We start from the raw sequence: 22,121 nt of genomic DNA on the forward strand, positions 1-22,121 counted from the left end.
CAGCAGCCCCCCCCTTCTGCCATCTTTGGGGGACAAGATTCACCTTCAAGGAACCTTGTTTGGGGGCAGGTGCTGAAAGCACCTGTGGGTCTAGTGGGAGCCTCCTTTCCAGGCTAAAGAGCCCCAAATGTCCCAACCTTTCCTCAAAGGGAGGCTGCTTCCCCCCTCCCCTCACCTGAGTCGCCTCCTCTGGACCTTCTCCAGCTCCCTCCTCTCCTTTTGGGGGCCTTTGGGCCACAACTGCTCCCAGTATTCCAGAGGTGGTTTCTCTGCCTTGATTCATGTAAAGGCTTTGGGACATCAGCCTCTCTTGTGTTCTCAATACAATTTTAATGATACTGTACCTTGTTTGCCTCTTAAATATTTAAATATAATTTGCATTAAACCTTTTGAACAAAAGATAAAAACTAGTAGAAGGTAACATAAAGTAAAGGAGCAAAAGGAAACTGATGAAAGAAAAATAAATAAAAGTCCATTTTCCCCATGGGGAGATCAGAGAATCTCCTCTCGAGGGAAGGATCAGGCTGGAGCTCACGAGGATCTTCCTCTTCCTCCAAAGGGAAGATCTCTGGCTGAGCAGAAGATGCAGAGAAAGGATCCCCTCCCCCGACATTCCTGGGTGGGGGAAGGGAGGGAAAACGTTGGTCAGTTTAGTTCAACTGTCCTTCCAGGTGGTTTTTCCCTTAGATTTGAGAGTTCCTGGCGTCCTTCCTCCCTCTCAAGCCCAAACAGGAGTGGAAACATTTCAGGATTTCCTTTTGGTTTTTCCAAACATTCGGTTTTCTTTTAAATCTAAGAATCTGGTCACTTGAAGTCTAAATATCTTCTCCAGGGCCTTGAAAAGACTGTGGACTTCAAGCTCATTTCAAAGGCCAACAACCCTTCGAGTGTCCAGATCAGACTGGGCCACTTGCTGCTGTTGCTGAGGAAAATATTCCTTTGTGGCCCTTCAAGGCTTCATTCCCACATTGCACTAAAGAAAAAATCCCCAGACCATGAGAATAAAAGCTAAAAATCTTTATTAACCACATGATATATATATATCATAGAAACATTTATCAGACATAACATATATCAAACATAACATAAATATCCCAAAAATGCCAATGTGATAATATCACACCAGGACCAATTGAAGTCACAGGTATTTTTCCCCGTGTACCTCAAAAGGTAAAGTACCTAACTTCAAGAACCATCTTTTATAGTATTTTAATGTCTGGCTTACACCCCCTTCCTCCTGTCCATATATGGGGTTGTTTTGCATCCAATTTCATCATAGTTCCTCGGAACTCTCTAGATTAATCCATCAAGTTATTGTCCTGTTTGTATGAATGTTTCTTGGCCTAAAAAATAGGATTTCTTCATCTTGATACAGGATGTAAACATGTTTTTGTACATTCTTGCTTTCCTGGCAAGGTCCGCTGTCCAAAAGGTCGGAAGTTTAGTACTCTAATAAGAGTGTTGTGTATCTATCTAGGCCTTAGATGCCTAGATTCTGTAGATAATTATCTCAATCCCTCCTCTATTTTTTCTAAGAATTTTTCAAATTCTTAGAATATTTCTATCATAATGCAGACCACCCTATTCGTGGGGATATTCATCCTTATGCCAGCGGACCTTCCATCAGAAAATGCAAACTAGCATACATATGATACAGATACAGGTTACAGAACATAATACATAACTTAATACAATGCGTATGATAACTCCTACAAATGAGTCTGGCAACCAAGAGTTGGAGTGTTCCATATGTCACTAGATGCAGCATTGTATGATTCTACTCCTAACTGCGGTTTCTTGTGCCGTATCTCTACTTGAATAACTCATCTCCCATGTCTATATCTATATGTCTTTATGGTCACTCTATTTTATATTATAGATTCATTATCTCCCTTTCTATTGCACATGTACAATGCCTCATCAGCTTAAGTTGAGTTCTTTAAGGCATACCAGGGACATATACTCAACAAATCGCCTTATATGTTTGTATAATAGTACTACCACCTTACTACTCCATGTATCTTATCCATGAGTGTGGGATATGTCACCAATTATATTATATTCTCTAGGCCTTGATCAAACAACATTTGTAAAGATAGGCCACTAAATAAACCATTATCTTGGTATATGCTTATAATGGGGTACATATACCATTTCTCCACCTTCTGGGACATGTTTATGTATTGTTTTTTTCACCTCACCTTTCTCTATTGTAATGCCTACTAATACATGACTATCATGTTATAGTGTAGAATGGTTTTGCTTCTCACCCTTTCACAAATGACCCATTTGTTTACAAAAAATGTTATCTCCATAAATGTTAGGTTTGTCTCTTGTGCAGGGCTCATCTAATCCAGGTACAAGAATGCATAAGCATGAACATATAAGTCACCAAATAAAACCCCACTTGTCCTAGGGCTTCAGCTTTTTCCTTTTCCAGCAACTCTATGGATAATTGTGTTCACACCTCTTGCCTATATATTACATACTAATTGGCTGGTAACATATTTCCCTACAATCACCAGGCATATTTTACTCTGTCCATTTAGAACATCCCAAGTATTCACCCTTGCAAGTTAGATTTCATAACAATCTCGACTTCTTCAAACAATAGGGGACATATATGCATTATATTTGAATTTGTTAATTCCCCTTTTCTTAACGTGTCTTCCATCTCCCTTGTTTAACTTAGTCTCATTTCTTTCACATAGCTTATTGCACAATTTTGCTAAGGCTACATTGTATAAAAATACCAGTTTGGAAGGTGCTTTTGTTTCATGATATAGCAATAATAATTCTTCTTTTATAATCCTTCACTTCTTATATAAAGGTGTGTAATCTATACCTTTAAAACTATTACTTATAAATTGCTTCCACTTCATAGCTTCTGAAAGTGGATCTGAGGCATATTCCAGTTTTCAAATCTGGGTCAATTAATGCTAGTGATGATATCGGTGTACAGTATACGAATGATCCAGTCCGGTATGGAAACAGAGCTGCTATCATGTCACCAGGTGATTAGATAACACAGCCTCTGATCCCATCCCTTTGTGTACAGTATAATATTCCACAAAACAATCACCAACTTTATTATCACATTCATGCTGCTATGTATTATGTGTACTAGCCCCCCCCCCCCAGCGTATAGTTGCATGTCATGTGTATATGTGACAGTATTGTATACACTAACACTCTGAAATCAGGGGCTTACATCCACAAATTTCCACAACATAAATGTGACCTATTCAGATATATCCTCTTCTCTATGAGAATGACAATGGCAAAGTAAATCATTCATACCCAGATTCATGTATCCACCCTCCAAAGTTCCATTTATGTAAAAAAAACATTAAAAGGTTTATTAGTCCTTCTTTCTCTCACTCTGCTTTCGGGAGACACTGATAAACTGACAAAGTCCATTCCTTCATGCATCAGACCCTTCATATGTGTCCATGGCGTGCACAGTCATCTCAATCATTATCAGTCTTTTCAATGGACATTCCCAAATAATCTTCCATTTGTGTTCTTTTAGGTTTTCACTCAGGAATCAGTCCTCACTCTTAAAATTATGCACTTGTAAATAAGCCACCAGCCCGTCAGACCTTAAACGAGAAAAAACTGGGACAAGTTTCTTTTAGTTGTTTCAGAGACAATTTAGCATTTCAGTGCATCTCGTTCCAGTATTACACACTTAAATATACATTGCACAATCATTTATACACATACAAATGCTAAAGGTAAACGTTTCAAAGTTGTTATAATTTTATGCTGCTTCTGAGATTCAATTTTCTCCCCAGCCTTTGCCAAATATACTCAGACAGAAGGGAATCCTTTTCAGTTCCCTATTCTACTAAATAGACCATAAAACGTGTACCTCTATCATTATTAATATACATTTAATATACATATACTTTTCCATACCAAGGCATATTTATTTCACTATTATATTCACTCTCATCTTAAGTATTTATCATTACAAATGAAAATGCTTTCACCCATCCACTTAAAGGATTCAATTCTTACCCAAATACATATCTCAACTGCTGGCATTTTTTTTTTCTTTTCACTCAATTCACTGAAATAACCAGCCAGCAGGTTACCTACTACAATTAGTCCTCTCATTCCTTTGAATTCAAACAGTACACTGAGATCCAGAAATACCCTTCTCTCCAGATTTTCCAAGTTCACCATTAAAGACCCTTTGGTCCTGGGAATTCAATATTACCAGGTTCACCTTGTGGACCAGCTGGATCAGCTGGACCAGGGCAACCATCAGGTCCAGTTGAACCAAGAAGACCTAGACCTGGGCTTCCAAATTGTCCTGGAAGACCTCATAGACCCATCAGACCAGGTTCACCAGTGGGGACTAATAGCACCACCTAAACCTTGTATCACCATATTTGCCATAAGACCCTGGATCACAAGATCCAGATTCTCCAAAAAGAACCTATTGAACCACAAAAACCTTGAGGCCCTGTTTAACCAGGTTCACCAGGCTCACCTGGAGGTTCCTGGTTAAACAGGAAAACCAAGTAATTCCAAACAAAAAACAAAAACCCAGCAACACCACTAGGGCTGACTTCTACTAGCATCAGCTTGTCCTGGAGTACCTTCTTCACCAGGTACACCAGATTTACTTTTGTTATCAACAGTATCAGGTTATTCATCCCAACCACTGTATTCCCTTATTTATGTTATTCCAATATCCATGTTTTAGTATATACACTCATTCACACTCAATCAAAAACAAACGTTCTTTCCCAATGAATGGAAAACAGTTATGCATCCTTTCATGCACATGTCCAACATATTTCTCACACTAAGTTAAATTAGTTGTCCTTCTTCTTCCCTACTGCCTCTTTTAAAACACTCAATAATCCACATCTTATACAGGCATTTCTTATAATCAGTCACACCGATCATTCAGCTTTATTTTTCTCAGACAGCATGTAAAAAACCCTACTTATCACACAAATTGTTTGCTATCACTTCTTGTTAAATCTCTTCTATCCAATTTTGTTACATTTGTAAAGCAACCCCCTTTCACAAAACCTTTCCCAGTTCACTTACTAGGAGCTAAACAAAATTATACTATAAACAGACACCCTACCAGTCTATACTAATCCATTCAAATGCCTTCAGCTTCTAACACCTTCCTTTACCACAGGAAATCATCAATCCAAAACTATCAAAACTACCTGTCTTCTAAATCACAACAGGTTTATCTAATGTAGCTACACACTTTTTATTATATTCTGTAGCTAACCCAACATTTACTGCCACAAATAACCCAAATACCAACACTACTATTACAACAGCCAGAGTTGGAAGGGACCCCAAAGGTCATCTAATCCAACCCCCTTTCTTCAGCAAACAGCTCTCTACCAACTCATAAAAATGACAACAGGCAAACCGCTCCACTATGTAATCGCTGGCTTCATTCCAGCATCCTCATACGTATCATCCCACATCATATCTTCTAACAGTTTTCACATAGGAGTATTTCTTCATCAATAAACAATATAAAACACAGAACCACAATCCCAAACATATGTATAAACACTACTTATACCATGCTGTACAAAACAACCACACTTCCCTGCATTCTCTCAGATTACAAACCACAGAGAGAAAATAATGTGTAAAAGGAAAAGAATGTTGCACAATCAACATTCATACACTCATAAACAACTTTCTCTTCCCTTAAAACAGAGCCAAATCCAGAAATACGTTACCATACAGTGCAAAAATCTATTGTCACAGAACCAATTTATCTAAATCTACACGAGCTTCTCAGCTGTATTCAATGATGCCACAGATTTAATCCAGAAAACAAGTATCTATCATCGAATTCTACTCAATTGTGAAATTTTTCCTAAAATGTTTAGCTTCCTTACGAGCATTGTAAAATCCAGCAACAATTGTCACAGCAACAATTAAATATTTTCATTTCATAACACCACAAGACTCCCTACCAGTACTTTATTTCATTTATCAGATTTGTGTACAATTCATAATTCATAATCAAAGCTTTTTTTAAAATAAAATAAAATATGATTCCCCTCATCTTGAATCTCAAGATATCCTTCAAAATCTCCCAGCTAGCAATTTTCTTATGGGCATACAATAAGAGACTATTACCTCCAACAGATATAAAAGGCAATTGTTAAAGAAAATCCAATTCCTGCTATGTATCTTGACTAGGTTGTTTTAGAGATACAGTGTTAGCTTTTCCTTTAACTTAATAAGTAATTACTAGTAACTTAGTAGGCTTGACATTCCATCTCAGTTCTCTGATTCAAACCAAGATAAACACTTATATAAAAAAACATCAAAAATAGCCAGTTATTGTCCTCAATACTGGACTCCAGTTCATCATATGTAAAACATACACTCTACTATGCATAGAAAAAAAAACCTCTTTCATATCCACATCTATACACTAATCTTGGAATTCACCAATACGGAATTCCCTCCAACTGCCACATAAAGCCATAAAAAAAAACCTTTATAACTCTTTCTCATCCTCAACCTCTTAATATACATAACACATAAACGTAACAACTCAGCCACAGAACTGCAAACCTTTCGCCTGTGTATTAAACACATGCCATCTATCCCAATACAATATTTAAAATCTCCACTCTCTCAAATAACAAATATCCACAAATCCCCTCATCTCCAGCTGCTTATAAACCAAGCCTGCTGTAATAAATTAATTCTCCTTCAAACCTACTGCACCAAACTATCCCAGGAACAGCAATAGCCCCTCAACAATTATAAACTTACCTCCTCAAAAAGAAAACACAGCCTGTCCACCCACTTAACTTCAAGACAGCCTCACATTCTCACATTCCTTGTCTTAAACAAACAATACTATAAACCCTACACATACAGCCTCAACTCCAATTCATCAAACAAAAAACCCCTAAGTACTTACCATCTGCTCACCCGAAACATCTATCTCTGATTATTATTCACATTCATCAAAAGCTCTATTTCTCAAGAATTCAAGAAGTTCAGTTGGACTTCCCTACACCTCTTGCAATAATCTTTTCGCTGTACCAGCAATCTAACTATAACCATATGTATTACACTTCTTAAATCATACCAGCAAAAGGACAAAATATTACATAGCACAGCTGCTATCTCCCCATAAAGACACCGTTCTGCTCCTCAACGTACAACATACAAGCAGCCTACATCCCTTGTCAGAGGGGGGGAAAGAAAAAGAAAGAAGAAAAACAAACAAAACTTCCATCACAGCTTCCGCTGTTAGTTTTAATTTAGACGCTATGTCCTAAATTTAAAGTCAACACCCATATTTTTGTTCCATAATAAAACCCGTTTCATTATGACATAGACGTTCACCCTGAAGTGAAACATAAGCAAACCGATATTCAACTATGTAAATATCCACTCTGATCCCTTTAAAACTCTTACTCCACAGTGTCACCACCCAACATGTGTTTTAAATTAGTTCTCGTGCACAAGAACCCAGCACAAATATAGAGACATTTCTCTCACATGCTCTGCGTGCCCACATGTATTCAATCATGCTACCACATATCACCAACCCAGGATCAGACCCCTTGGCCACCTTTACTCACCAAGGACGCTTGCTCTCGCCGGCAGCTGCAACTTTTCCCCGGGAAATCTCTTATTCTCTTGGCCTCTCAGTTCGAAAAGAAGCTAATTCCTGGACATGGAAGCAAGAGAAAACCAGCCACTGGAAAAAACTCCAGTAAGGGCACCCTGCCAGGTTTCTCTCGTCCTCCATCCAGGAAAAAAGTTCTCGAGCCCTAAAGTTGGGCGCCAATTGTTAAAAAAATTCCCCAGACCATGAGAATAAAAGCTAAAAATCTTTTATTAACCACATGATATATAATATATATCATAGAAACATTTATCAAACATAACACATATCAAACATAACATACAGATCCCAAACATACCAGTGTGATAATATCACACTGGGACCAATTTGAAGTCACAGGTATTTTTACCCGTCTACCTCAAAAGGTAGAGTACCTAACTTCAAGTATCATCTTTTATAGTAGTTTCATGTCTAATTAACACCCCCTTCCTCCTGTCCATATATGGGGTTGTCTTGCATCCAATTTCATCATAGTTCCTTGGAACTCTCTAGATTAATCCATCAAGCCTTTATGAATGTTTATTGGCCTAAACAATAGGATTTCTTCATCTTGATACAGGATGTAAACATGTTTTTGTACATTCTTGCTTTTCTGGCAAGAACTACTGTCCAAAAGGTCGGAAGTTTAGTACTCTAATAAGAGTGTTTTGTATCCATTCTAGGCCTTAGATGCCTAGATTCTATAGATTCTATAGATTCTTCTCTCACAATGGCACTGAAAAAAGTGACCTGTGACCGTTTTTTTGACACTACGACCATTATTATTATTATTATTATTATTATTATTATTTATTAGATTTGTATGCCGCCCCTCTCTGCAGACTCGTTGTGGCATCCCCAGCATCTATAGATAAAAGTAATGCAAAAGAGAGAAAGAACTTATCTTCCTCCGCAGCAATCAATATTACCTCCGCTCTCTCCATTTAACGGAGAGTTTGAGTTGCTGGTGACTGGGTAGTTAGTGGGGAATTCTGGAGCTGAAGTCCACACCTCCTAAATGTCCATGGAGATTCTCAGAGAAATTGAAGTCTCTGAGCAACAAGGAGGGTAAAATCCTTTGTTATTTCCAACTTCGCAAAACAGGAAGCAGTTGGACAAGCCCTCTTCTCCTTCTACAAAGGCCTGTAACCCCTCCCCACTCCTAAAACTCACCCTGTCTCTCTAGAGCCCATAAGGGATGAGTCCACGGGCTGTGTGGGGGCCACACTTTTGGTCACTCTGCCCTACCAGATTAGCTCCCTTTTCCAAATTGAGACCTAAAAACCCATTGTATTTTTTTTTTCTGCTGCAATAGCTATGCTCTCCCCTCCTCCAGGTCCTCCTCTCCCCTCTTCTCTACTTCCCTTCTTCCTTCTCTTTCCTCCTCCTTTCTCTCTGCTCCTTCCCTCCCTCCTCCTCTTCCTCCCCTCTCTCCTTCCCCCTCTTCTCCCAGTCCTTTGCTCTCCTTCCCCCTCCTTTATTCCTTTTTCTAGTCCTCCTCCTCCTCTTTTCCTCTCCCCTCCCTCCCCTTCTCTTCTCCTCTTCCCTACTCCCTCCATCTCTCTCCTCCTCTCCATCCATTTTCCTTCTCCTCTCTTACTCCTCTCCTCCCCTCATTTTCTTTCCTCCCCTCCCCTCCTCCCCTTTGCCTTCTTCACTCCTCCTTCCCTCCCCTCTCCCCTTCTTCCCCTTCTTTGCTCATCTCCTCCTCCACTCAAGTCTTCCTTCTCTCCTCATCTCCTCTCCCTGTCTTCTCCTCCATTTATTTGTTTGTTTATTTATTTCGATTTATAAGCCACCCTCTTCTGATGGACTCAAGGCAGCGTACAACAATAAAACCAAGTACAAAGTTTAAAACCTCAATATTAAAAAAAAGAATTCATCCATTTATTATTCATACTACTGGCCGGAGCACAGTGTTGCTGCTCAATGGGCAAAGCCAAGGTTTAAAGTCTTTTGAAAGGCCAGGAGGATGGGAGCAGTGCAAATCTCTGGGGAGAGTTGTTTCCAGAGGACCAGGGCGGCCACCGAGAAGGCCCTTCCCTGCAGTCCCACCAGTGGACATTGCTTGGCTGGCGGGACCTGGAGAAGGCGGACTCTGTGCAATCTAATCAGTCGCTGGGATGTGTGAGGCAGAAGATGGTCCTGTAAATTATCTCCCCTCCATCGCCTCCTCCTCTCTACTCTCCCTCCTCCTCTTCACTTCTCCTCTCTTCTCCTTTTGTCTCCACTCTTCCTCTCCCCCTCCTCCTCCCTAGTTCTCCTCTCCACTTCTTCCTTCCCCTCCCCTCCTCCTTTTCTCTCCCCAATTCCCTCCTCCTCTTCCTCCCCTCTCCTCCTTTGCTCTCCACTCCTTCTCTCTAGTTCTCCTCGCCTTCCTTCCCCTCCCCTCCGCCCTCTCCCTCCTCCTCTCCCCTTATCCTTTGCTCTCCACTCCTTCTCCTCCCTAGTTCTCCTCTCATTCCTTCCCCTCCCCTCCGCCCTCTCCCTCCCCCTCCCCTGCCCGTTCTCCGGCCCATATGTTCTCCCCCCCCCCCTTGCGTCCTGTCAGCCGTTACTCCTGTCTGGTCCCACCCGAGAGCGAAGACGTGAAGGCCGCCAAGACGTCGCTTCCTCCCTTGTTGCGAAGGAAGCGCCGAGTGCCTGGGAAGGGAGGAAGGCGGGCGGCGTCAGAGGGAGAGAGAGGCCGCCATTTGTGGCCGGGCCTTCAGCGGGCTCCTTTAGGCATGGAAAATATCGGAAGGACGACTTTGATCCCGTTCGTTTCTCTCTCAGCCCAACGTGCCAGCACAGCTCCCGGCTGAGGAATTCCGACACTTAACAGTTGGCCTCTAAACAAGGGAAAGAAATCTGCCTCAAACGACTCTTTCAGCAGCCAAACCGTCACTCAACCTTCGCTCCACCCCCGTCCTGTCTGTGGGAAGCTTCACTAGTGCGGCAGTGCCTCCCGTGGCCACTGCGAGAACGGCGCTTCTTTTTTACCACTTGATTTCTCAGAAAAGGCAACTGTCGGTCGGCGGATCCCATCGGCTCCCATCAGGGCATCACGTGTTCTCCGTGGGAGGAGTTGCCGAGTCCCCGCACTCGAGACCAAGAGTCTTGCACCCGCTCTGGGTGTTTCCTGCGGCTTTTTCCCTTCCAACCGCTGCTGCTTTTTTTTTTCTAATTGTCCTTTGCAAGGCAACACCTGTGCACGCCTCCTTTCGACTAAGCCTTCCGTAGTTCGGTGGAGTTTGCTGCCAAATCAGTGGGTTTAATAATTGCAAATTCATTTAATTCATTAATCGCAAATTAATTAAATCAATTAATTGCAAATTAATTACAATTGTAAATAAGTTAATTACAGCCTGAACAATTCTGATTGCTTTCTCTTTTTAGATGGAAGCATAAATATTATGCTAGATATTAAGCATCACTTAGAATGAGATCTTGTTCTCTGAGGTCTCACCTGTAAAATGGGCATAATCAGCACTGCTAAGCATCACTTAGAAGGACACTGTGTTCTCAGACTTCTCATGTCACTATTAAGTCTAATTTAAGAGTGATGATTATACCCATTTTACAGATGGGGGAAGTCAGAGCACCTAACCTCATCCTTCCTCTACACTTTCCTCCTTACTCCTAGGTGACAGTTTCTCAAACATCTTAAAGCTCCATTAAGGAGGAGGGCAGAAGAGAGGTCCCATTGGTCGTTGCCTAGCAACAGAGTAAACATTCTGGTGACTTGACAGTTGGCTGCAGCCTGTGTAAGAGATTGGCCTGGCTTCCTTCTCTTTGCTGGAAACAGAGTTTACCTCAGGAGTCTCTGAGTTTCACTCTTGGACCTGCTGAAGACCTTGAACTGGATCTTCGACCTTGGACCGGTGGTGGGTTGGTACCGGTTCCCCTCGGTCGGAGTGAACCGGCAGTGGCAGGAGACTCTCCTCCGAACCAATGGTAAAGTGAAACCCATGACTGCTTTAGGGCAAATAAACAACTCTTGTGTGTGCTCTTCTTTAACAATCACACGCACACACACTTTGAAGGCAAGGTTTTATTTTGGTTGATGTTCTTGGGGACATTGCTGACTCTGTGACCAGAAAATAAATCTGATATTATAGGACTTCAATTTAAGTGCAGTCGGGGCTGCCTGGGATTCTGGGCTTCATGAGCAGCATTTTAAAGGGGGATTTTGAGTTTTTAAGAAGAGAGGCTGGGTCTCCTTTAAAAAGAAAAAATTAAGGAAGTGTGTTTTTCTCTCCTTAGTCAAGGTTGTTTTCTTTTTTTATGGGAGAACTTTCTTCCTCAGCAGCTACACAACAGAAAGTGTCTTCTGGAAGACCTGGGATACATTTGCAAGCAATAAGCAAGATACACATTTATCTGGAAAAGGGAATACGTAGACCATATGGTTTGGCAGTTGTGAAATGCCATCTAGAATCGTTGTTCTGTATTGTTCAAGCTTCACATTTAATCCATTTTATTTTTATTTTATTTATTTATTTTGTCCAATACACAATAATACACAATGAAGGTTATAGAGGATATAGTAGAGAAGAAATACGAGATATAAGAGAGACTATAGGACAGGGGACGGAAGGCACTCTAGTGCACTTATGGACGCCCCTTACTGACCTCTTAGGAATCTGGAGAGGTCAACCGTGGACAGTCTAAGGGTAAAATGTTGGAGGTTAGGGGATGGTACTACAGAGTCCGGTAATGAGTTCCACGCTTCGACAACCCAATGACTAAAGTCATATTTTTTACAGTCAAGTTTGGAGCGGTTAATGTGAAGCTTGAATCTGTTGTGGTTGAAGCTGAAGTAGTCTTTGACAGGCAGGACATTGCAGCATACGATCTTGTGGGCAATACTTAGATTTTATTGTTGTTTGAATATTGTTTTTTAAAATTTTTAGCTCCTGTTGCAGGTTCTTTTAACTATTTACTCAGTTTGGTGGACTGGAGACGCATAAGAAACGGCATAAGGTTTCCTGCCTGAGCAAAGGGTTGGACTAGAAGACCTCCACGGTCTCTTCCAATGCTGTTATTCTGTAAAAGCTAACAACATAGTTCCCTACACAACACACAGATACACCAAAACCCACTCAATACTATTACTACTCATGCTTTTCCACAGCTACTCCTACCTATAATACTCCTTGTAAGTAATGTTAGAGAAAAGAAATCCCCTTCTAACTGCATTACTTTCACACAAAAATACACACCCTCAGTTGTTTCACACCACAACTTCAGATGGGGGGAGAGAACCATGTGCCATGTTGCCTTAGATCCCATTGTCAGTCTAACAGGCAATGTTGTTGTGATGTGCCCGAGGAGAGGCCTTGAACAGACAGGACAAAAACAATACACCTGGTAGCAACTTTCTGGGCAGACTGCTCTCTCTCTCAGCCCTCTTTGCTTTGCCTGGATTGATTGATTGATTGATTGGATTTCTATGAATTTCTTGGAGCCTCCAATTTTCAGGTGGGCAAAGAAGCCCCTTTGTGAAGGGAAAAGCATCTCTCTCAAATTCAGGGCCCAATTTCTTATCCGCTCCAGGCTAAAGTCCGGGTGCCTGAGTTTGGAGGCAACCGCAGGGCCTGCCTAAAGAATCTCTCGTTGACAGACTGTGCAGAGTTACAAATGCTGCCTGCAGTCCCTAAAATGGCGGAAGGCTCCCTACAGTCGACTTAAAATGGCTGACTGCCAATGGGATCCAAGGCAACGTGGCCCATGGTTCTCTCCCCCCATCTGAAGCAGACAAAGTGCCAGTCCCTCAATGCCTCCAGGAGTGTCACAAAGTCATGCATGCATTTGCAGCCTGTGTTCAGCAATTTGTGAAAACATTGTGCAGCTTCAGCAGCTCCTCTGCTCAAGGAAGGAGAAAAACCATCCAGCATGTTGAGTCCTGTCGTGTTCCCCTTGTTCTCTAGTTACGTTGCCTCCAAAGTGAAAACTCAGAAAAAGGAAAAATGTAGTATTAAAATCAACTACATCCCTTCTTCATCAGTGGTGGTCTTTGGAAGGTGGAAGGAAGATGGCAGCACTTGGTGCCTTCTTGGCTGAAAAAAATAAATGTGGGTTGGGAGATAATATCCCTTATTGGCTACGAAAGCAAATGCCACTTGTCCATCACCTCCCAAGGAATAATATTGTCTGTTCTTTTCAACAATATGGAATACAAATAATTAACCTTACAGCCTCAATCTTTTACTTTTGCAAATTTAATATGTATTAGCCATTTCTATACCAAGAAATATTTCTGATCAGCAAAATTCAAAGTCAATGTATGATATTTTTCTAGCTTCAGCACAAAATCCGGAAGTGGTTTCCAAGCGGAAATAAAGTTGAATGTATTATTTTCTTTGATTAAAGCACTTAATCTGGCTACTCTCACTACTGTCAATAATAACAATGAAGTTATATTGGTCTTTTCAAGTTCTTTCTCCAGTACTCCTGAAAGAATATACTCTGGTTTACTTTTGAGAATCTTCTATATTAATATATAAACCTTATTTTAATATTTTTTAAATGTGCAATTGTGAACAAAGCATTTTATTACTAATGAACTAGAAGAAACCATTTGACACAATAAGCAGTGTAGCCCAATTGCAAGTTCACCAGTTCCTTGAAATCCTCAAGCTCATCCACACAACCATATTTTAAAGGACTTCTGGGAGGATATCAAAGGTGGCTAGAAAAGGCCCATCTCCTGGATCTCACTACATGGGAGTCCTTAACGTAGCCACACCATACCTCTTCTGCTAGAGCTGATGGGGAGATGGATGGAATCCGGAAGAGGAGATCTCATTCCACCAAAAGCTTTAAAGGCCAAAACAGCATCAGCAACAGGGGGCGGGGGAAGCTGTTTTTGTCCTCCCCAGGCATTGAATTATGGGTGTGGGCACTCACACATGCGAGATAGCACGCACACATGATCTTTCGGCATCCAAGGGGAAAAAAAAGATTAGCCACCACTGGCTCAGTGCATCAACACTGATGGGATGGTTTTTCCTCCCACCCGTTCTAAGTGAGGGGAGAAACTGCAAAGCTGCAAACCAGCAGGGGGCGCCATTCTCCAGCTCATCCCTATTTCCGGAAATTCTTAGAGCCTTACTGAGACTCTCAATTTATATCCTTTTATGTTTTATATGTTATATTCTCGAGCTATTAAGCTATCCCCTCCTCTTCTCCACAGACAGGGCCTAATCTCCACTCTGTACATGCTCTGTGGAAAGGTGACTGCATAGGAAATGTACAGTAAAATCAACTGAATTTGGTCATCACAATAACTGCAATCAGAAGAGGGATTTATTCTTTTAGTCCAAGGAGTCTCCAGAAGAACCGGCAAAGGAGAGCAGCCACCTTAGTTTATGGTGGGAAAAGAGAAGAGTTTGAAGCTTCCAAAAGATTCATTACACCAGAAAATAAAAGGAAATAGGGAATTTATATACTGTATTTGATACCTCTGACATTTTTTCCATAGAAATAAATATCTTTGCTTTGAAAATGCCACCAAAAAAAGGCTTTGAGCATTTTTAGCCAGAGTGAAGATCAATTGGGGTGTTTGAGGTAAAACACAGACTCACAGGGCTGGAAAGGACCTCAGAGGTCATCTAGTCCAACCCTCAGATCCAGGCAGGAGACCAAATAACATCCCAGTCTCACAGTTCTCCAGTCTGTTTTTGAAAACTTCCAGTGTTGCAGCTCTCACAATTCCTGGATGTCAGTTATTCCACTGAGTAATTGTTCTTATTGTTAGAAAATTCCTCCTTCCTTCTGGGTTGGATCTCTCTTTCACAAGCTTCCACCCGGTGCTTCGTGTCCTGCTGCCTTGTGCTTTGGAGAAGAGGTCCATCCCTTCTTCTCTTGAAAAGTCCCTCAAGTACTGGGAGACAGTTATTATGACACATACACCCACCACCCCTAATTCCTCTGTTGGATAGGTTGGGCCTCCCTAGTTCTCTCAAGGGTTCTCCATCCCTTTCAACCTTCCTTCATCATCATTGTGGCTCCTCTCTGCACTCTTTCCAGGGTCTCAGCATCTTTTTTGGATCGTGGAGACCAGAACTGGACCAGCAGGCAAAGAGGAGCCTCACTAGTGCAGGATAAACCAGGATTATTCTTTCTCTGCTTCTTTTGATGTTGTTGCTCCTCTGTTGACACCAAGACTGCGTTGCTTTTTGGCAGCTCCACCTGATCCCCCACTGCGAGGGTCTCCCCTCCCCCTCGCCTGCACTCCTCCCCCCAGGCCCAGAGAATCCGCTCGCTTTTCCCAGCCCCTCCCCCCACCAGTTCTGCCCCTCCACCCAAGAGGCGGAACCCCTGGAAGGGGATTTCCTGACAGAACTTTCGCTTTCGCCTCTGGCCGGTTGTACCTGGATGTCTGCCTAGCAACAATGACGACATGGAGATACATTTTTTCTACTGGCTGAGCCTGCCCAATCGCCACCTTTTCCTGGATTGTTACGTTGCTGGTCACGCGGGGCGAGTCTTTGTTTGCCTGCGACTTTTCCGGAGAGCGGAGTGGGGGTTGAGGATCGGGGCAGGATGACTCTGCGCAATGCGCCTCTCTGGCTTCTGGTGCTGCTGGCGGTCGCCCTCCGGGACAGCTGCGATGGTGAGTCCCTCTGCGGCCTTCGGAGGTTCCGGCCCCTTTTTCTCTCCTCCCCTAAAAAAGTTGATTCCCAGAAATAAAATCCTGATTCGGTCCTCTTTCTGGTCCGCTCCCCCTCCCCCCCCACCTCTGGCCACTTTGAGATTCGGTCCCAAAGAGTTGAGGCCTCAAGGGGATTCCGTTGCCTCCGCCCCCACCCGCCCCCAGGAGACCCCTCTGGGAACAGGACAAGGGGGCCCCTCCAGAGGTCAGTCCAGTCTATCTGGGCGCCCCAAGCGCAGTTCTTTCCCTCCCCCAAGTGGAGGTTGCCGGAAAGTGGCGTTTGCAGGTGATCAGATCAGATCAAGAATTTTGGGGCTCCCTTCACCCAACCCCTCCGCCTGGATCCCCTTTCCTGCCTTGGGAGGGGCTTTGGGGCTCTTTGGGGCTTCAATGAAAGAATTGAAGAAGAGATATAGGAATAGAAGAAAGGTATAGGAGATATAGGAGAGCAATAGGACAGGGGACAGAAGGCACTCTAGTGCACTTGTACTCGCCCCTTACTGATCTCTTAGGAATCTGGATAGGTCAACCGTAGATAATCTAAGCGTAAAGTGTTGGGGGCTTGGGGATGACACTACGGAGTCCAGTAATGAGTTCTACGCTTCGACAACTCGGTTACTGAAGTCATATTTTTTACAGTCAAGTTTGGAGCGGTTAATATTAAGTTTAAATCTGTTGTGTGCTCTTGTGTTGTTGTGGTTGAAGCTGAAGTAGTCACCGACAGACAGGACGTTGCAGCATATGATCTTGTGGGCAATACTTAGATCTTGTTTAAGGCGTCTTAGTTCTAAACTTTCTCGGTCCAGGATTGAAAGTCTAGTCTTGTAGGGTATTCTGTTTCGAGTGGAGGAGTGAAGGGCTCTTCTGGTGAAGTACCTTTGGACATTTTCAAGGGTGTTAATGTCTGAGATGCGATATGGGTTCCAAACAGATGAGCTGTATTCGAGGATGGGTTTGGCAAAAGTTTTGTAAGCTCTGGTAAGTAGTGTGAGATTGCCAGAGCAGAAGCTACGTAGGATTAGGTTTACAAATCTTGAAGCCTCCTTGGCTATATTGTTGCAGTGGGCTTTGGCACTTAAATCTTTTGTTATTATTTATTTATTTATTTATTTATTATTTAGATTTGTATGCCGCCCCTCTCCGCAGTAGTATACCAAGGTCTTTAAACGAGTGGGGATTATCTGTGATAATTTGATTATTCAGTGTGTATTTGGAGTTCAGATTCTTCTTCCCAATGTGTAGGACAGAGCATTTGCTAGTTGAGATTTGGAGTTGCCAGGTGTTAGACCACTCAGAAACAGCATCAAGGTCTTTTTGGAGAGTAGTTGTGTTATCGGTGGTGTTGAAGAGTTTTACATCGTCGGCGAAGAGGACACAGTTCTTTGTGATGTAATTGCAAAGGCCATTGATGTAGAGAATGAAGAGCGTTGGTCCCAGTATACTACCTTGGGGAACACTGCTTTTAATTGGGACGGGGGTGGATATGGTGCTTCCTATTTTGACCACTTGTTGTCTGTTTGACAGGGATGCTGTAATCCAGCTATGGAGGGATCCTGAGATGCCATAGGGTTTGAGTTTTAGGAGTAGTTTGTTGTGGACCACTGAATCAAAGGCTTTGCCGAAGTCAATATAAATTGCATCTGTAGATTTTCATTGATCTAGATGAGTTGTCCATATATTTTTGCAGTGGAGGAGCTGCAGGTTGCAGGATAGTTTTTTTCTGAAACCAAATTGTTAGAGAGCAAATTATTAGTTTCTAGATGGAGAGTAATTGATTTGTTTATAATCTGATCCATTTGGATTCTGAAATGTCCCCAGAGCAGGAAGTGGATCTGGGGATCCTCAAAAGCTCTGAGCATCCCCTGGAATTGTGGGGAGAGAGCAGAAAGGAGGAGGCCCAGGCCTTTGCCTTGAACTGGGAAGGACTGGGAGACCATACTGGAGGAAATGGGCAGCACCTGGGAATTATGTTTTCAGACCCTAATTGGGTAGCTGAAATTATTCATTTATTCTCTCTTGGGATGGATAGTGTTGTGGTTAGCTCTGGCCAGCTCCTGCCCCAAGGACTGTGGATGTGGGGAGACATCCACATGCTGCAGGCCTGTTTTGCCCCTGGTGGAATCTGCTGATGAAGGCTCCTCTGACCAAGAAGACATGAGTGACAGGGAGGAGGAGAGTGTGGCAGACAGCTCAGAAGGAGATCAATTATCTAGCTCCTCCTTGGATTCAGAACAAGAGTTAATGATACAGCCACGCATGCAGAGAGTGATGCACAGGCAGGAACAACTGAGAGATTATTATCAAAGAAAATGAGGCCACCTGTGGTTGGGTGGGGCTGTGGTAATTAGTGAGGCTGCTATAAATAGTAGCCTGTGGGTTTGGCCATTGTGGAGGATTATCTGATTGTTGTGTTTTGTGACTGCTTTACTGACTTTGACTTTTTGTGTGCTTATTTCCCCCCGCTTTGAAACTAAACCAGAGCAAAGTGTGTTTCACTTTGTGAAAGAAGAAGGACTGTGAGTTGCCTCACAGCTGCAAGCTAAGTATCACAGAACTGATAAGGGACTTGTACAAATTACCAGTTTGGTTGGAGACGAGTGCTCTTTGCTATACCAAAAGAGGGCTTAGGTTGTGAATTTTCATTATAAAGAACATTATTTTGAATTTTCAAACGTGTGTGTGTCTGAAATTTGTACCTGTGAATTTTTGGGAGGAGTCTACCAGAGAGCCCGACAGAACAGATAGTCACAGATTTTCTGCGGCATAGCAATAGCACCAGCGCTTAGACTTATATTGCTAGTCCTCGATTTGCGAACACAATTGAGCTCAGAATTTATGGGTGAGAAATGTGTGAGTTTTGCCTCAATTTGCCACATTTGTTAAGCAAATCACTTGCACTTGTTAACTGATGGCATGGTTTTTAAGGGAATCTGCTTCCCCATTGAGTTTGGTTGTCAGAGGTTTGCAAACCGAGATCAAATGACCGCGGGACACTGCAGTCGTCGTAAGTGTTTGAATTTTGATCATGTGAAGAACATGGGGATGCTACAATGGTCGTAAGTGTAAAAAATGAGCATAATTACTTTTTTCAGTGATGATATAACTTCGAATAGTCACTAAATGAACTGTTGCAAGTGGAGGACTACCTGTATACCACTTCACAATGCTTTCAAGCCCGCTCGAAGCAGTTGGAAATGTCAGCCTAACAATCTAGGTCCTCATTTTACCGACCTTGGAAGGAATCGACCTTGAACAGGTCAGGATTGAACTCCTGGCTGTGGGCAGAATTAGCCTGCAATGCTGCATTCTAATCACTGGGCCTCCATGGCTCAAGGTAATAATAATAATAATAATAATAATAATAATAATAATAATAATAATAATAATAATAATAATAATTATTATTATTATTATTATTATTATTATTATTATTATTTATTAGATTTGTATGCTGCCCCTCTCCAAAGACTCGGGGCAGCTCACAACAATAATAACAACAATAGTGTGACAATGTAAACAAATCTAATATTAAAAAAGTATCTAAAAAACCCATCATTTAAAAACCATGCAACACACGCACACCACACATAAAACTATAAAAGCCTGGGGGAGATGTCTCAATTCCCCCATGTCTGGTGATACAGGTGGGTCTTAAGTAATTTGCGAAAGACAAGGGGGGTGGGCGCAGTTCTGATCTCTGGGGGGAGTTGATTCCAGAGGGTTGGGGCCGCCACAGAGAAGGCTCTTCCCCTGGAGCCCACCAGATGACATTGTTTAGTCGACGGGACCCAGAGAAGGCCCACTCTGTGGGACCTTATCAGCTGCTGGGATTCGTGTGGCAGAAGACAGTTCCAAAGGTATGGGGTTGAGCCCCACTGAGTCCTGGGTTCAAAGACAATTCCTGTTCGGATGCCTGAACTCTGGGATGAGAGGGGGAATTTCCCAATCAGGGTGGGTGGGTGAGGACGAAGATCTAGGGGGGCTACATGGCATCATTACTGATCCTTCCGCTCCCCCCTTTGTTTCCCCATAACTCCCAGGGAAGCAATTTGGGTTTCCTGTAAGGATCCCACGGCCTTGTCTCACCCCAATTCCCCCCTCCCCATTTTATAACCCCCCCTCCCCAAATCTGCACCTATTCACAAACCATGTTGGGTCTCAGTGAAGTCAGAATGGGTTTTTTCTTTCTCGTGGGGGGACCAGGTGGGGTTTCCTGCTGCATTTTGAGCTTCTGAGGAAGGAGCCCCCCTTCTACCTGTGGGGCCCCTGCAGCCTCCTTGGGGCAGAGACTGAGCAACACAGAAGGGGGAGGGGTGGAGGGAGGCCCTGCTGGAAGGAGGGAAACAATTGGAGGGAAGCACATAATATTTGGGGATCCTGCTCTCTCTCTGTCTCTGCTTTTCCTTCCTTTCCTCTCTGCCCCCTCAACCTCTCTGCCCCCCTAAGCTCTCTGCTCCCCCAACCTCTCTGCTCCCCCAACCTCTCTGCCCTCCCAACCTCTCTGCCCCCCAACTTCTCTGCCCCCAACCTCTCTGCCTCCCCAACCTCTCTGCCCCCAACCTCTCTGCCTCCCCAACCTCTCTGCCCCCTCAACCTCTCTGCCCCCCAACCTCTCTGCCCCCTCAACCTCTCTGCCCCCCAACCTCTCTGCCCCCTCAACCTCTCTGCCCCCTCAACCTCTCTGCCCCCCAACCTCTCTGCCCCCTCAACCTCTCTGCCCCCTCAACCTCTCTGCCCCCCAACCTCTCTGCCCCCAACCTCTCTGCCCCCCAACCTCTCTGCCCCCCTAAGCTCTCTGCCCCCTCAACCTCTCTGCCCCCCAACCTCTCTGCCCCCTCAACCTCTCTGCCCCCCAACCTCTCTGCCCCCTCAACCTCTCTGCCCCCTCAACCTCTCTGCCCCCCAACCTCTCTGCCCCCAACCTCTCTGCCTCCCCAACCTCTCTGCCCCCAACCTCTCTGCCTCCCCAACCTCTCTGCCCCCTCAACCTCTCTGCCCCCCAACCTCTCTGCCCCCCTAAGCTCTCTGCTCCCCCAACCTCTCTGCTCCCCCAACCTCTCTGCCCTCCCAACCTCTCTGCCCCCCAACTTCTCTGCCCCCAACCTCTCTGCCTCCCCAACCTCTCTGCCCCCAACCTCTCTGCCTCCCCAACCTCTCTGCCCCCTCAACCTCTCTGCCCCCCAACCTCTCTGCCCCCTCAACCTCTCTGCCCCCCAACCTCTCTGCCCCCTCAACCTCTCTGCCCCCCAACCTCTCTGCCCCCTCAACCTCTCTGCCCCCCAACCTCTCTGCCCCCTCAACCTCTCTGCCCCCCAACCTCTCTGCCCCCAACCTCTCTGCCTCCCCAACCTCTCTGCCCCCAACCTCTCTGCCTCCCCAACCTCTCTGCCCCCTCAACCTCTCTGCCCCCCAACCTCTCTGCCCCCCTAAGCTCTCTGCTCCCCCAACCTCTCTGCCCCCCAACCTCCCTGACCCCCAACCTCTCTTCCCCCAACCTCTCTGCTCCCCCAACCTCTGCCCTCCCAACCTCTCTGCCTCCCAACCTCTCTGCCCCCCAACCTCTCTGCCCCCCCAACCTCTCTGCCCCCCAACCTCTCTGCCCCCAACAACCCTGCCCCCCAACCTCCCTGCCCCCCAACCTCCCTGCCCCCCAACCTCTCTTCCCCCAACCTCTCTGCCCCCCAACCTCTCTGCCCCCCCAACCTCTCTGCCCCCAACCTCTCTGCCCCCAACCTCTCTGCTCCCCCAACCTCTCTGCCCCCCAACCTCTCTGCCCCCAATCTCTCTGCCCCCTCAACATCTCTGCCCCCAACCTCCCTGCCCCCCAACCTCTCTTCCCCCAACCTC

At 44.2% G+C, this 22,121-nt stretch overlaps 1 protein-coding gene across 4 annotated transcripts in view; it reads left to right on the forward strand.

The window, feature by feature from the left end:
• Window positions 1-22,121, forward strand: part of LOC139159717 (major histocompatibility complex class I-related gene protein-like) — a 40,856-nt gene that overhangs the window by 7,222 nt on the left and 11,513 nt on the right. The window contains exon 1 of one of the 4 annotated variants that reach the window (XM_070737065.1): window positions 16,100-16,235. The exons of the other annotated variants lie outside the window; for them this stretch is intronic. Within the exon in view, the coding sequence (XP_070593166.1) occupies window positions 16,166-16,235 (70 nt within the window). The 5' untranslated portion in view covers window positions 16,100-16,165. Of the gene's footprint in view, window positions 1-16,099; window positions 16,236-22,121 lie in introns of those variants that run through there. 4 annotated transcript variants of the gene reach the window in all.

Source organism: Erythrolamprus reginae, chromosome 2, assembly GCF_031021105.1.
Source record: "Erythrolamprus reginae isolate rEryReg1 chromosome 2, rEryReg1.hap1, whole genome shotgun sequence".
NCBI lineage: Eukaryota > Metazoa > Chordata > Lepidosauria > Squamata > Dipsadidae > Erythrolamprus > Erythrolamprus reginae.